Here is a 17,136-nt window from a genome sequence, read left to right on the forward strand (position 1 = left end):
GGGGGCGCGGGGCGGAACAGGGGCGGGGCTCGGGCCTGGATCCCACCTGACTTGGGGGCATCCCCGGCAGAGGCGTGGCCCTGAGACCCTGCGCGGTTTCTGGCGGGTTAAGACCCGCAGCGGCTGCGCTTGTCAGCCCTCGCCAACTCCAGCTTCTCCAGGCTCGAATTCAGCGTCCAAGTTGCAGCCGCCCGAAAGCCCACACCCAGCAGAAGAACGTCTGCTCCTGGACATAGTTCTCCTGAGGGTGGTGGGGTTGGCTCAGGGCCGCAAAGCCGTCGGGGGTTGAGCCAGCCTGCCGCGAGAGGGCTGAGAGGGCCAGAGAACCCCGCAGGGCGCGGACAGCCGTCGGGGCTTGCGAATTGGACTCCTAGATTGTGAGGCCCCTGATAGGTGATGACCTAAGCCTTATCTCCGGCATCCCTCGGGGCGATTTCTTCCGTGCACACTTCTGGTTCTGTTTCTCAAGATCACCCTCTTCCTCCCAGAAAGGCTGACTCAAGCTGCAGGTGCCAGCCCTCAGCTCTGAGTAGCCGTGGTCTCTGCGGAAAGCTGCATTTGAAAAGAAGGGCTGGGATCACAAGCTACTCTCTGTTCCGGTTGCCCCCATGCTCCTGCCATGGTTAACAGGACTAGCGGCTGGAATAGGCTTCCTGCATTTTGTGCAGAAACTGGTGTTCCCTTATTTCTGGGATGACTTCTGGTACCTGCTGAAGGTGGTACGCTATGGAATTCGGCTGGAGATGTACGTGCTGAAAGGGGAGCTGTTCACTGTCCTGGATAAATTCCTGAGTCTTGCCAAGAAGCAGCCCCAGAAACCTTTCATCATCTATGAGGGAGACATCTACACTTACCAGGATGTGGACAAAAGGAGTAGCAGAGTGGCTCACGTGTTCCTGAACCATTCCACGCTGAAAAGGGGGGACACCGTGGCTCTGCTGATGAGCAACGAGCCTGACTTCGTCCATGTGTGGTTCGGCCTGGCCAAGCTGGGCTGCGTGGTGGCCTTCCTCAATTCCAACATTGTCTCCAACTCCCTTCTGCATTGCATCCGCAGCTGTGAGCCCAGGGCCCTCGTGGTGGGTGCAGGTAAAAAGCCCGTCCGGGTGAGGTCTCCATGGGCAAAAGGCAACCCTGCCTGTCATCGCTCCCTGGCCCCTGTTGGTTACAACACTTCACAACTAATACTTCGGGTGTGTGATGAAGTGTGCATAGTATGGCTACAAAATAGTTTTACAGTTCTGTGACTGCTGGTTTAATATCCCCTGTTCTGTTTCAATCACTTACCCTTTTGTAGATTAGTAACCAACAGGAAAGGTTCAGAAAACTTTTCTGAAATCTCTGCTTCTTACTATTTTGAAAGAGGGGCAGTTTTACAGTTATTGGTATCTTCCATGAATGCAAGAACACAGAGAGATAGAATTCGGTAAGGTCTAGTTTTGTCAGATCTGACAAAATTATTTGATGAGTAGGAAAGTTACTTTCATTTCATTGTGGAATACCTACCTGCCTCTAGCAGTAACAATGTGAAGGTTGACTACATTTGAAGAGCAAATGAATCTGAATTGCATGAATTCTTATCTTCGTGTCTGCTCTTATTTTGCCATCCCTGCAAGCTGGGACTTGCATAGCAAGGTTAGGCTCCCATCTCCCAGCCAGTGGGCGGGCTCTTGGCGGAGTCTAGGCTTCTTGCTCTCCCCCATCTCTGCATTTTTTTTCTTCGCATCCATTATGTTCTAGTCTTCTCTCCCTCCTCCCTTGGGTTAGGCTTTGGATACACATACACAGAACTGCAAAGAAAAGCTTTTGGTTGAATACCTCATTAACAAAGAACCTGGGAAGTTGAGTTGCACCACCAAGTGGAATTGAAGTATGACAAGTGATACTTGGTATAATGTAATGGGTTTATGTATATTCTTCTTGCATGAAGCCAGGAAAGTAGAGGATGAAGAGGCTCCATGGCAAGGACCTTAGCTAAAGTATTTAAGTATTTTAGATGAATAGATGCATACTGACAACTCGTGCAGAGTTTTTAGATTCACAGAGCAGTCTGGAAAAATTATCTACATTGATATGTAAGTGATCTTGAAGGTGTAGAACTTCACTAGTAACCTTTCTTGTATCATTATTGCACATCACACAATAATGGGTTAGGCGATATATAGTACAAAGGTTACTCAAGACTGATTTCTCCTTGCTCCCATTGTCCTTCCAGCTCAACTTAGGACCTGAAAAAGTAGCAAAATGTTTACTCTCAAGCATTGATTTTGTCTTGTTTAATCTAAAGGAGTGGAGAGGCTGCATAGTCTCTCCTGTGTATTTTTTGTTCATTTGTTGTTCATTTGTTCAAGTTTAACTAGCATGATGAACTTTCTCTGAACTCTGACCATAAGCAGGATAAATAAGTCATACAGAATTTTGATATCATGGTGAATGGGGCAAGTGTGAATGAATGTGAATGAAGCAGAAAAAAAATATCATAGTTCTTCTTTGGATATATTTTAACATTTTATTCCATTGCCCCTATTATTGCTCAATCCAATTAGATCCCTAAATCCAATTTAGGTCACAGTTTCTAGAACAAATCAAAATTAAATTGTGCTGAAATTCGATAAAGCCATAAATTCCTTTGACAAGAGCAAACAAAGAGGGCCAGAGTGTCCCTGAAAAGGTTTCTGTAGCCATATTTTTCAAGCCAACCTGAGAAACATCCTACAGCCAGTCTCCTGAGGGATTCCTCTCAAAATGTATGGGGCTTGTTACCTTTCAACATAGACATTCCAACTTTGCTCTTTGCTGAGTGACTGCCTAATTAGGACCAATTAATTTTGCAGTGTTACTTGTGCCAGAGTTTTGCTTTCCTTGCCAGTAACTTAATTGCATTGTTTCCTTGTTTTTAACACCAACAGTAAGTTTTGGTATATAAAAGCCTATTTGAGATGCTGGAGTTTGAAGCCAACAGCAGTCAATTTGCTTAGGAGTAGATAGGTGGAGAAATCAACCTTAAATCTTTTTAACAGTTCTTTTCAGCATATCTTTAAAATATATAAAGTACATAAGTTTTTCGGCTATGGGACAATTCCGTTTCATTTAAATACTAGATTTTTTTTGTTGTTGTTAAGATGTGGCTTATATCACAAGCACCATTCTATATTTGAAGCTCTTAGCCTGAAATACAAGAAATTCTGTATTTTTGGCATCTTGAGTTAAACATATACATATGGTTTTTAGAGCCTTAAATGTTAGAGCTCTTAGAATCTCATGGAATGTTTCTGATGGAGAGGTACCATTAAACCATTATATCCCCAGGGAAACTGTATTGAGGTGGAAAGAACAATCAGATGGTTTAGATGGAGATAAGCCAGACATTAAGGATAAGATGATCTGCTGCGCTCCCTCTCATTTTACTTACTTGCAAATGGTGACAATACCATCCATTTCACAGTGTAATTCTGAAATTAAATGATAGACCTTATGTAAATTGGCTAGCTGAATACCTGGTATGTACCAAGTGAAGCCTTAGTGAATTGAAATAATTGTTACTATTATCATTATTAAGTCATCTGAGGCCTTTAATAAGGAAACTTGTTTGGATTTTGCTGCTACCATCTAATCTGGTGTTAGCTATAAGAAAGGCTAGTGTGTGGTTTGGCATAGGACCCCAAACACCTTACTTTGGTATGTTTTAACAACACTTTATTTTCCAGAAGTTATCTAGAATCGATTTCAAACAGGTTTTACAGGTAGGCCAGATAATGTCTTATAATTCTGTCTCCATGAACAAGTCAAAAGGAGAAGATAGCAACTAATCTACCAGGCAAATTGTTAGTGGCATTAACAAAAATGTTAACAGTTGCCTTTTACTCAAGGCTGACTATGTAAAAGATATTCCCAGTGACTCTGAGAGGCAGGTACAGAGTTATATATTGGAAATCGAAGGGAAGAAATTGATTGAGGGTGTCCAGGTTGACACAACTCAGGTTTAAGAGCAGACATTCCCGGGGCGCCTGGGTGGCGCAGTCGGTTAAGCGTCCGACTTCAGCCAGGTCACGATCTCGTGGTCCGTGAATTCAAGCCCCGCGTCGGGCTCTGGGCTGATGGCTCAGAGCCTGGAGCCTGTTTCCGATTCTGTGTCTCCCTCTCTCTGCCCCTCCCCCGTTCATGCTCTGTCTCTCTCTGTCCCAAAAATAAATAAACGTTGAAAAAAAAAATTAAAAAAAAAAAGAGCAGACATTCCCAACCTGGTCTCCTATATAAGACAGTGCTGGACTGTAGAACCTAATTGTTTCTGAGGCTGTCAGTCCCCTGGTGATACTACTAGGAAAAAATACGCATTCCAGTTATATAAAAATAGTAAAATAAAAGTTGCCAATATTAAAACACCAGGTAGTTCATACACAGATAACTAGAAACAATTTAAATGGTTTTAAAACTTGTATTTCATTCTCTCACAGTATAAAGTTTCAAAAATACTTACTAGGAAGTTTCCTGTGTGTACTCTGTAGTTTTGAAGAAGTGTCAAATGGCATTTGAGATTTCCCTGGAAAATGTCAGTGCTTACTGAAAAATAGGCTTGGATTAAACCTAGTCCTTTCCTCACAATATCTCAACTTTGATATTAGTAATAGTGGCTGTTGCCAAGATGATTGTCTATGTTTATATGCTTTTCTCTTTGCTTAGAATAAATAGGAAAATGTTGGGATGCTTGTATATCACTTTAAAAAGTCTGTGTAATTATATTCTTTGAACTATTTACTACTACTACTACTAATAAATAATCTCTCTCTTTTCTAAAGTACTTAATAAATTACAAATTGTTTTTATATGTATTATTTTATGTGATTCTCACCACAGCCATAGGAGCCTTGTTCTAAAGATCGGGAAAGCATAGGTTAGAGAGTACAAGCTCTTCGCTGAAGCTCACATATGTAGAAGAAGCATATGACTAGAGCCTGCATTTTCTGATGCAAAAGCCTGCTGGGTACACCTTTGTCCTTGTCCTCGTGCTCCTGTTCATTCCCCCATCTCCATCTTTTCCTTTCTTTTCTGCTTTCCATCCCCCCCACCCACCCCACCCTTCCCCCTTTCCTTTCCTTCTCTCTCACCTTTCATCTATCCACTTACTTTCTTTCAGTACCTTTTCCACTAAACCGTCCTGCCTCCCATATGCTCTGGCTATTCACAGCCACCCAATGGAGTGGTAAAGTTCTAGTTGCTATTTGTGTCTCTCTGGGGACTAGGCCGAATGGGGATGTAAGCTCTTTGAGCCGAGGAAGTTGGTTTGGTTCACCACTAAATTCCCTGAACTTAGCACAAAGGAGATGCTCAACAAATATTTATTGTCTAGATGGATGAATGAATGAATGAATGAATGAATGAACTAATGAAAAACTCCAAAGTACATATATACACTCAATACCTTTTTATTTACTTGCATGGTTTTGCTAATAAACTGTCCCTCTGCTGTTCATCTGGTAACTGATTTTGACAGTAGATATATCCGTGGAATTTCTTTGTTGTTTTATTTTCTATTAATGTTGCTAAGTGTTAGGATCATGACTTCCCAAAAGTATGAAGTCTTTTAGACGCACTAGGCATCCCCAAGTTTTCAGATTTACTTGCATGTGTGTGTTTTGTACACTCTTCCTTCTGAATATACACAAATTATTATCAGTGGATAGCTAAAAAATACATATTAATATTACCCTGAACTCTTACTTTAGATTCAATAGTATTTTGTGTTTCAACATGTTTGGAAGGGTTTTGTGTTCCTGTTCCCAAGAAACAGTACTATAAACTTAGAGTAACATGCAGGTTTGCCTCATTAGTTTTCATGAACCATCTCATTCAGACTGTTCCAGTCATCAAGCCTTTGTAATTCTCCCAATGACTATCAGCCATAAAGATAACTGCTTTTTAAAGACCAAGAGGAAGAGTTAGGAGAAAAACAAAGTCCTTTTAAGTTGTAGAGAAAGGAATGCATATTCAGATAAGATACATGGCTCATGTACACTTTTATCATTTAATCCATGTGCATAATTATCTTCACATATATTGGTTTTAATTTGGGGGGCATTTTAATATTTTTGCTAATGTTTAGTAGAATGACTGGCTGTTTTGCATTGTTCTTTTCCATTTTAGACTCAGCTCCATCAAAGATTACCTCCATTCCAAAAGAAAATTGCTCACTTCAATAGGAAGGTTCAGTGGCTTCATGATTCATTAACTAAAAAAGACAGTGTTCTAAGTACTGATACATTTGTAGTTTTCTTTCTTTTCTAATCATGGGGACACTCAATGGGGTTCTTATTTACACTGTCTGCTGAACACGTGTTTACTGTAAGGGGATGATGTTTGAATACTGGCAGGAGCAAAAACTACTTAAAAGGACATCGTGACTGCTTAGAGAAGTGGCAGGGTAAAATGGGGAAGTATACATCTTGGAGCCAGGAAAACTTGGGCTTGGATCCTAGCTCTGCCATTAACTGACTGCTGACACATAGCAGATGATCAATGAGTATCACTGGGTCTTGTGTGAATTAAATGTAAAGAACGCAACAGAGTCCCTGGACTGTAGTATCTATCCATTAAATGGTTGCTATAATTATTTTTAATTGCAGAGGAGCAGAGACATGTATACGAAGTAGGAGTCTCTGTCATTGTTGGGGAGAGGGCTGACAGGAGGGAGTTCCAGGCACATGGCACACGGCCCGTGTGAACTGGTTTTAAGCATCTATTGTGTCCTCCCCAGTAGCATTGCAAACATGTCCACTTCCCCGTCATCAGCAGCTGGGGCTGGAAGAGTGTCAGGCACAAATTAGCAGCCAAATGGGTTAGCTCTTCTGTGGCCAAGAAAAAGAGGATACTTCATTTATAACCAAAGAGGAATGTGGAAAAGAACTCTGATGGGGTCCGAAACTTGTAGAAATACCACCTTGTAATTGCCTTTTACAACTTTATCCTCTACTTACTGTTTAGTCTGTGTCTAGAGAGCTTTTCTATGCATTTACTGGTTTATACTACTTTGTCATTGAAAAATAGTAAGCCAAATATATTGTGGTGTTGTGGTCCCACTTGAGTAATAATTTTTCATTGGCAATAGGAGATGTGCCAGAAACAAAGTCAAATGAAGTGTTCTACTTTTTCTTTTTTTGCACAATTTTACCCATAAGGAATATGATGTCTCTTCCTCAAAATGGGTGGGGATAGCCAAGAGTGAAAACACATAAACCCCCTTACAAACTCATGTGCATATATTCAGGGCAGCTAATAAAATCGTTTCAGGGAAGAATATGTTATCACAATTGAAAGTCTTGTGCTTCTGTGCCCTTCCTAGGGTTATTATGATAATCAATAAACTAATATTCATTAGGATATCAACTAAATATCAACTTTCTTAGAAACCAGAGTCTGCCCATGTTTTCTATGAAAAACCTGTTCTAAGCTGCTGAAAAGCTGCCCTAAGTAGTAGGATGGTAGTTAAAGCATGAAGTGAGGTCTATAATTCCACTTTGGATTCTGTGTGATTATTGCTTTGGAGTGTGAAAAGCTCAATCTAAACGTTTGTAGTTGAATTTCATGTAAGTTTTCTTCTTACCTAAGAATTCAAGTATATTAAGAGCCACAAGCTCTTCCTTTGCAAGCCTTTTAATAACCTAATTCATGTTAATGGCATAGTAGAGTGATATATTAAGTTTTACTAATTGCATTTGTACTATCAGAAATAGGAATAAGAGACTTGACCGAGAAACAACTTCATTGGTACAAAAAGTGCTACATGATCATAAGCAGAGATCACAACTTACCTGTTTTTATGCTTGCACCACCACATAATGAAATGCCTTGCATGCTTGAGACATAATGTGTGTTTTTTTAAGTTTATTTTTTTCTCTTGAGAGAGAGAGAGAGAGAGAGAGAGAGAGAGAGAGAGAGAATGCATGCATACAAGCAGGGGAAAGGCAGAGAGACAGGGAGAGAGAGAAAATCCCAAGCAGGCTCCAAGCTGTCAGCTCAGGTCCTGACATGGGGCTTAAACTCACAAGCCGTGAGATCATGACAGGGGCTTGAACTGTGAAATCACAACCAGGATTTGAACTCATGAATCATGAGATCATGACCTGAGCTGAAAGAGTCAAGAGTCAGATGCTTAACCAACCGAGCCACCCATGTGCTCCAATAATAAGTGTTTCTTAAAAGAACCTATTGCTTTGAAAGTCTTCTCCATTTTAGCCTTGTCCTATAATGGTGACTTAATTAAAGGTCACAGAATATTCAGCTGTCTCACTTTCTTATGGTAGTTTTCCGTCAAAACCTGCGTCCACAGTGGATCCCATGGGCAGAGCTCAGTTCCGTAAGCACATCTGTGTCCAGCAACTCCCGTGTGTGTGGGCCAGGCACAGTCCGCTCAAGTATGGATTAGGGTCCACATCATTACCTTGAGATGTTTACAGTTCTCTGGGTTTCAGTGGTAGCACACCTCACTAAAGAGTGAATCTTCATGAAAAACACAGGCAAATTTCCTTGAGGCATTTGAACAAATGTTCTTTTCTGTCAGGACTTAATGTTTAGAATTTACTTTCAAAATTACACTGAAACTTTTCATTTTGTTAACATAAATTGGCCATGATAAGTAAAATAATATTTTATCTTCTGCAAGACTTTTTAAATTTTTATTTCAGTTTTCACTATCCTCACCCACATTTCCTACTACTACTGAAGAAATAATTTGTATGATGAAAGTTCTGTGGAATTCTAAATGTTTCAGCTAAGTCAGTTTAATGTTAACATATGAAGGAAATGAAATTCTATTTCCTCTAATTCTTAGGAATCTACTCACTTCCTTTTTCTTGTAAAAATCATGACTCTTTGACAACATTGAGTGTTTGTTTTTTATTATATATATATTTTATAATATATATTTATTTACATATATATTTTTAAAATATATATTAAATAAGTATATATATTAATATTAGTAAATATTAATCTATATTAAACTACATATATATGTATTTAAAGTCTACTTATTTATTTTGAGAGAGAGAGAGAGAGCGAGCAGGGGAGGGGCAGAGAAAGAAGAAGAGAGAGAATCCTAAGCAGGCTCTGCACTGGCAGCATGAAGCCTGAGTCTGGGCTGGAACCCATGAACCATGAGATCATGACCTGAGCTGAAATCAAGAGTCGATCATTTAGCCAGCTGAGCCAGTCAGATGCCCCTGAGTATTTCTTTAGCCTCTACAATTCCAACAAAGATTTCAGGCCAGAATTCATCATCCTCTAACTTTCTTTGTACTTATTTTTCCTATTTAGACATACCTACCATTATGAACATATAAAAGTTTATGCTGTTAATTTACAATTCCCTGTGAGCAATTTGAAATTAAGATAATGAAATGAGTCACTTAAGAGACTTGTACTTATATGTTCAAAATGTGAGAAAGAGTCATTAAAATAAAAGAAAATAGAAAGTCTAGATGATTTGTTTGTCCTATCTTTTTCATTTATTTGTGGCTTGTTCTTCCCCCCCAGCCAGCATTCCTTGTGATTTTTCACTTCTTCTTACCAAAGCAACCTGCAGCATGCTGTATATGCTCAGTGGAACTCTGGACTCTTACAGTTTCTTTTCTTTGGATTTGCTATAGGAATAGAAATTAATTCAGAAAAGTTCAAGTCCCAGTTTTCCTCGCTACGTCCTACATATGAACTCCTTATGATTTTCTGTGTTTCCCTAGTATTATTGCAGGTTTTACTTGTGAACAACCTGGTCCCATTTGACATATGTCTCTTGCTGTTCCTTTGTGATCAATCTGAATGATAGATTTTGAGGAACTAAATCATGAGTTTTTTCCCAAATGTATTGAATTGTAGTAGAATTAAGTAGTGGCTGACAGATGGCTTTTTGAGGTAATCAGATTCTGATTTACATTTCAAAAAAGGTGTTTCATGCAGCACACTGAGTTCAGCTTCAAATATATCTTGTAATTATTTTTAAAATTTTGTTAAAAATTTAGAAAAAAATATAATTGTTTGATTGGAAATGTTCATATCTATATGCACTTGAACATTCTGACCAGGGTATATTTAATATTTAATATGTTTTTTTAATGTTTACATATTTGGGGGTGAGAGGGGCAGAGAGAGCAAGAGAGTGTGAATCCCAAGCAGGTTCCATGCTCAGTGCAAAGCCCAAAGTGGGGCGCAATCTCATAAACTGTGAGATCATGATCTGAGCTGTAGTCAAGTGTTGGACGTTCAACCTACTGAGCCACACAGTGCCCCTAATATTATTTTTTATAATTGATTTTTTTATGAGGTAGTGTATACACTTTAGAGATGATCAAACACAGGTTAGAATAACAATTCTGGAGGAGGGGCCAAGATGGTGGAACAGCATGGAAGGTTTTTTTGGTGTCTCATCCATGAAATACAGCCAGATCAACACTAAACCATCCTGCACACCTAGAAAACTGATTTGAGGATTAACACAATAATCTGCACCACCTGAACCATAGAACTCAGCAGGTACACAGTACAGAGAGGTGAACTGGGGGAGAGAGAAACCAGAGGGCAGGGAGCTATTTTTGCTTGCAGAGAGAGGAAGAAGATGGCAGGGAGAATATGGGAAGAGCACCCCCCTCCCAAAGTAGCTGGAGAGAAAGTGGAAGAGTGCAAACAGCCACAAGGGACTGAACAAAAAAAACGAAAAAGGAGAAAGGAGAGGGTTTAAATTCCATTAAGACTCTATAAACAGGGGATGTGCAGAGTCTGAAAACTCTGCAGATCAATGCCTGGCAGTGCTCTGGTGGGAAAGGCAAATCCCCAGGAGCAGACAGCAAGGTCCAGGAGGCCCTCAGGTCACATGGGGAGCGGTGGTTCCTTTGCTGCGAGGATATTTGGTAGAGGCTGTGTGGCCTCTCCACAGGCAAAGGAGAACCCAGAGAACACAACATTCACTGGTGTTGAAACAAGGACATTAAGGGTGAAGCCTGGTGCCAGATGCGTGTTGTGATTTAACCATAATCCTTGACATGCTGCTGCTACACGATTGCACAAACTTTTTGGGGGCAGCCTGGCACCGAGCAGCAGTCTCTGGTCATCGGCAGCAGCATGGTCCTGCTGATGTTCCTGGGGGCGGGCTAGCACCCAGCCATTGCTCAGTGAGACCCTCCCCAGAGGGTCTGAGTGGGTCAAAGCCACAGTCCCTCAGAAGTGAGAGGTGTGGGAAACACAGCCCCATCTGAGATAAAACTCAGAAAGGAAGTGCCACCTGTCAGCCTGATGGCTTGGTCACAGAAACTGGAGAAGCGGGGAGTGGACAGAAGCCAGAGACAAGGAGGGGTGTAGATTGCCAGTAGGAGAGAGCACAGAGTTCTAAAACTAGAGACTGGGTAGATGGGTATGCCATTTTCACCTGCGCATGTGCATACATGCCTACAAGCACCACAACAATCCACCCCGGTAAGCTAAGCAGTGCCATCTAGTGGAGAATGGAACCATGACACTAAGCCCCTCCCAAACGGGCTAACCATGTTCTTGAGAAACACCACAAGTCTCTCTGCCTACTTAGTTTACAGACTATAAGGTGCTTCATAGTTTGACTTCTAGGGGAGACCAGATGTAATTTCAATCGTATTTTATTCTGTTCCCTGATCCATCTATCCAATTTTTTTTCTTTTCTTATTCTTGAATACAGAAAGGGAAAATTTTTATTTTTATTTTCCATTTTTATTAAAAAGATTTTTCTTTAATTTTTTCTACTGTATTTTTTACTTTTTTGTAAATTTTTAAAATTCTCTTTAGACTTTCATCATTTCATTTTATTCTACTTTATTGTATTTATTTTTTCTAATTTAAAAACATTTTCTTTTTTTTTCTTTTGTTATCTTTTCCTTTTTTCTCTAATCTGTCAACCTTCTTTCAACAACCAGACCAAAACACACCTAGGATCTAGCAACCCTTATTTGATTTTTTTATGTTGTTTTAAATTTTTTTTATAGGCATTTATTTATTTTTTTCAATTTTTTTCAATTTTTAATTTTATTTATTTATCTTTTTAAATTTACATCCAAATTAGTTAGCATATAGTGCAACACTGATTTCAGGAGTAGATTCCTTAATGCCCCTTACCCATTTAGCCCACTCCCCCTCCTACACTCCATCCTGTAACCCTCTGTTTGTTCTCCATATTTATGAGTTTCTTACGTTTTGTCCTCCTCCCTGTTTTTATATTATTTTTCCTTCCCTTCCCTTACATTCATCTCTTTTGTCTCTTAAAGTCCTCATATGAGTGAAGTCATATGATATTTGTCTTTCTCTGACTGACAAATTTCACTTAGCATAATACCCTCCAGTTCCTCCATCCACATAGTTGTAAATGGCAAGATTTCATTCTTTTTGATTGCCAAGACATACTCCATTGTATGTGTATATATATATATATATACACATATATATATATATATATATACACACATATATATATACACATACATATATATACACATATATATATACACATATACATATATTTACACATATATATACACATACATATATACACACACACACACACACGCACACACACACATATATATATATATATATATATATATATATATATATACACACATATATATATATATATACAATAACTTCTTTATCCATTCATCCATCGATGGACATTTGGGCTCTTTCCATACTTTGGCTATTGTTGATAATGCTGCTATAAACATTGGGGTGCATGTGTCCCTTTGAAACAGCACACCTGTATCCCTTGGATAAATACCTAGTAGTGCAATTTCTGGGTCATAGGGTAGTTCTATTTTTAGTTTTTTGAGTAAGCTCCATACTGTTTTCCACAGTGACTGCACCAGCTTGCACTCCCATGTTGTTTTTAATTTTTTAATTTTTTTTTACTTTATTAATTTATTTTCTTCCTTCAAAATGATGAAATGAAGGAATTAAACCCAAAAAGAAAGAACAGGAATAAATGAAAGCCAGGGACTTAACACAGATACAAGCAAGATGTCTGAACCAGAATTTAGAATCGTGATAATAAGAATACTCGCTGGGGTTGAAATTAGATTAGAATCCCTTTCTGCGGAGATAAAAGAAGTAAAAGCTAGTCAGGATGAAATAAAAAATTCTGTAACTGAGCAGCAATCTCTAGTGGATGCCACAGTGGCAAGGATGGAGGAAGCAGAGCATCAAATCAGTGATATAGAGGACAAACTTATTGAGAATAATGAAGCAGAAAAAAGATGGAGACTAAGGCAAAAGAGCATGATAAAAGAATTGAAGAACTGAGTCACTCATTAAAAAGGAATAACATCAGAATCATAGGGGTCCCAGAAGATGAAGAGAGAGAAAAAGGGGTAGAACATTTATGTGAGCAAATCATAGCAGAAAACTTTCCTAACCTGGGGGAAGACACAGACATCAAAATCCAGGAAGCACAGAGAACACCCATTAGATTCAACAAAAACTGACCATCAACAGGCATATTATAGTCAAATTCACAAAACACTCAGGCAAGGAAAGAATCTTGAAAGCAGCAAGGGAAAAAAAAGTCCATAAGACTTTGAAGCGGACCAATCCACAGAAACTTTGCAGGCCAGAAAGGAGTGGCAGGATATACTCAATGAACTGAATCAGAAAAATGTGCAGCCAAGAATTCTTTATACAGCAAGGCTGCCATTCAAAATATAAGGAGAGATAAAAAGCTTCCCAGACAAAAATTAAAGGAGTTCATGACTACAAAACCAGCCCTCCAAGAAATTTTAAGGGGGATTCTCTGAGGGGAGAAAAGAAAAAAGAAAAAAGAACAAAACAAGACCAAAAGCAACAAAGGCTAGAAAGGACCAGAGAACACCACCAGTAACTCCAACTCTAAAGGCAACATAATGGCAATAAATTCATATCTTCAGTACCCACTCTAAAGGTCAATGGACTAAACGCTCCAATCAAAAGACATAGGGTAACAGATAAGAAAACAAGATCCATCTTTATGCTTTTTACAAGAGACCCATTTTAGACCTAAAGACACCTTCATATTGAAAGTAAGGGGGTGGAGAACCATCTATCATGCTAATTGTCGCCAAAAGAAAGCCAGAGTAGCCAAACTTAGACAATCTAGATTTTAAAATAAAGACTGTAACAAGAGATGAAGAAGGGCATTCTATCATAATTAAGGGGTCTATCCACCAAGAAGACCTAACAATTGTGAACATTTATGCTCCAAACATGATAGCACCCAAATATATAAATCAGTTAATCACAATCATAAAGAAACTCATTGATAATAATACCATAATAGTACAGGAATTCAACACCCCACTAGTAACAAAGGACAGATCATCTAAACAGAAAATCAACGAGGAAACAATGGCTTTGAATGACACACTGGACCAGATGGACTTAATAGATATATTCAGAACATGCCATCCTAAAGCAGCAGAATATACAGTCTTCTCCAGTGTGCATGGTATGTTCTCCAAAATAGATCAAATACTGGGACACATATCAGCCCTCAACAAATACAAAAGGATTGAGATCATACTGTGCATATTTTCAGACCACAATGTTATGAAACTCGAAATCAACCACAAGAAAAAAATTTGGAAAGGTAACAAATACTTGGGGACTAAAGAACATCCTACTAAAGAATGAATGGGCTAACCAAGAAGTTAAAGAGGAAATGAGAAAGTACATGGAAGCCAATGAAAATGATAACACCACAGCCCAAACCTCTGGGATGCAGCAAAGGCAGTCATAAGAGGGAAGTATACAGCAATCCAGGCCTTCCTAAAGAAAGAAGAAAGGTCTCAGATACACAACCTAACATTACACCTTAAGGAGCTGGAAAAAGAAGAGCAAATAAAATCCCAAACCAGCAGAAGACAGAAAATACTAGAGTAGAGCAGAAATCAATGTTATCGAAACCAAAAAACCAGTAGAACAGATCAATGAAAGCAGGAGTTGATTCTTTGAAAGAATTAATAAAATTGTTAAACCCCTAGCCAGATTGATCCAAAAGAAAAAGGAAAGGACCCAAATCAATAAAAGCAAGAATGAAAGAGGAGAGGTCACAACCAACATGGCAGAAATACAAACAATAATAGAATATTATGAGTAATTATATGCCAACAAAAAAGGGCAATCTGGAAGAAATGGGCAAATTCCTAGAAATATATAAGCCACCAAAATTGGAACAGGAAGAAATAGAAAATTTGAACAGACCGATAATCAGCAAAGAAATCTAATTAGTAGTCAAAAATCTCCCCAAAAACAAGAGTCCAGGGCCGATGGCTTTCCAGGGGAATTCTACGAAACATTTAAAGAAGAGTTAACACCTATTCTATTGAAGCTGTTCCAAAAAATAGAAATGTAAGGAAAACTTCCAAACTCATTCTATGAAGCCAGCATTACCTTGATTCCAAAACCAGACAAAGACCCCACTAAAATGGAGAATTACAGACCAATTTCCCTGATGAACATGGATGCAAAAATCCTTAACAAGATACTAGCCAACTGGATCCAACAATACATTGAAAGAATTATTCACCCCGACGAAGTGGGATTTATATCTGGGATGCAGGGCACTGGTTCAATATCCGCAAAACAATCAGTGTGATACATCACATTAAGAGAAGAAAGCATAAGAACCACATGATCCTCTCAATAGATGCAGAGAAAGCATTTGACAAAATATAGCATCCTTTCTTGATAAAAACCCTCAAGAAAATATGGATGGAAGGATCATACCTCAAGATCATAAAAGCTGTATATGAAAGACCAACCAATAATATCATCCTCACTGGGAAAAAGCTGAGAGCTTTCTCCCTAAGGTCAGGAACACTGCAGGGATGTCCCCTCTCACCACTGTTACTCAACATGGTATTGGAAGTCTTAGCCTCAGCAATCAGACAACACAAAGGAATAAAAGGCATCCAAATCAGCCAGGAGGAGGTCAAACTTTCACTCATCACAGATGACATGATACTCTATATGAAACACCCAAAAGATTCCACCAAAAACTGCTAGAACTGATCCATGAATTCAGCAAAGTCACAGGGTATAAAATCGATGCACAGAAATCAGTTGCACTCTTATACACCAATAATGAAGCAAAAGAAAGAGAAATCAAGGAATCGATCCCTTTTACAATTGCACCAAAAAACATAAAATACCTAGGAATAAACACAACCAAAGAGTTCAAAAATCTATACACTGAAACCTGTAGAAAGCTTATGAAAGAAATTAAAGACCCAAAGAAATGGAATAACATTCCATGCTCCTGGATTGGAAGAACAAACTTTGTTAAAATGTCGATACTACCCAAAGTAATCTACATATTCAGTGCAATCCCCATCAAAATAACACGAGCATTCTTAACAGAGCTAGAACAAACAACCCTAAAATTTGTATGAAACTGAAAAAGACTCTGAATAACCAAAGCAATCTTGAAAAAGAAAACCGATGCTGGGGACATCACAATTCCGGACTTGAAGATATGTTACAAAGCTGTAATCACCAAGACAGTATGGTACTGGCACAAAAACAGGCGCTCCGATCAATAGAACAGAATAAGAAACCCAGAAATGGACCCACAAACATATGGCCAACTAATCTCTGACAAAGCAGGAAAGAATATTCAATGGAATAAAGACAGTGTCTTCAGCAAATGGTGCTGGGAAAACTGGACATATGCAGAAAAATGAACCTTTCTTACACCATACACAAAAGTAAATCAAAATGGATGGACCTAAGTGTAAGACAGAAAGCCGTAAATGAAGGACAGAAAGCCATCAAAATCACAGAGGAGAAAGCAGGCAAAAACCTCTTTGAGCCTGGCTGCAGCAACTTCTTACTCAAGACATCTCCAGAGACAAGGGAAACAAAAGCAAAAATGAACTGTTGGGACCTCATCAAGATAAAACGATTCTGCACAGCAAAGGAAACAATCAGAAAAACTAAAAGGCCACCAACTGGATGGGAGAAGAGATTTGCAAATGATGTATTAGGTAAAGGGTTAGTATCCAAAATCTATAAAGAACTTAGCAAACTCAACACCCAAAAAGCAAATAATTCAGTGAAGAAATGAGCAAAAAGACATGAATAGACACTTCTCCAAAGAAG

At 38.9% G+C, this 17,136-nt stretch overlaps 1 protein-coding gene across 1 annotated transcript in view; it reads left to right on the forward strand.

The window, feature by feature from the left end:
• Positions 1-57: 57 nt before the first annotated feature.
• Positions 58-17,136, forward strand: part of SLC27A6 (solute carrier family 27 member 6) — a 75,749-nt gene continuing 58,670 nt past the window's right edge. Inside the window, exon 1 of the mRNA XM_045487681.1 lies at positions 58-1,089. Within this exon, the coding sequence (XP_045343637.1) occupies positions 609-1,089 (481 nt within the window). The 5' untranslated portion in view covers positions 58-608. The remainder of the gene's footprint in view (positions 1,090-17,136) is intronic.

Source organism: Leopardus geoffroyi, chromosome A1 (genome assembly GCF_018350155.1).
Source record: "Leopardus geoffroyi isolate Oge1 chromosome A1, O.geoffroyi_Oge1_pat1.0, whole genome shotgun sequence".
NCBI lineage: Eukaryota > Metazoa > Chordata > Mammalia > Carnivora > Felidae > Leopardus > Leopardus geoffroyi.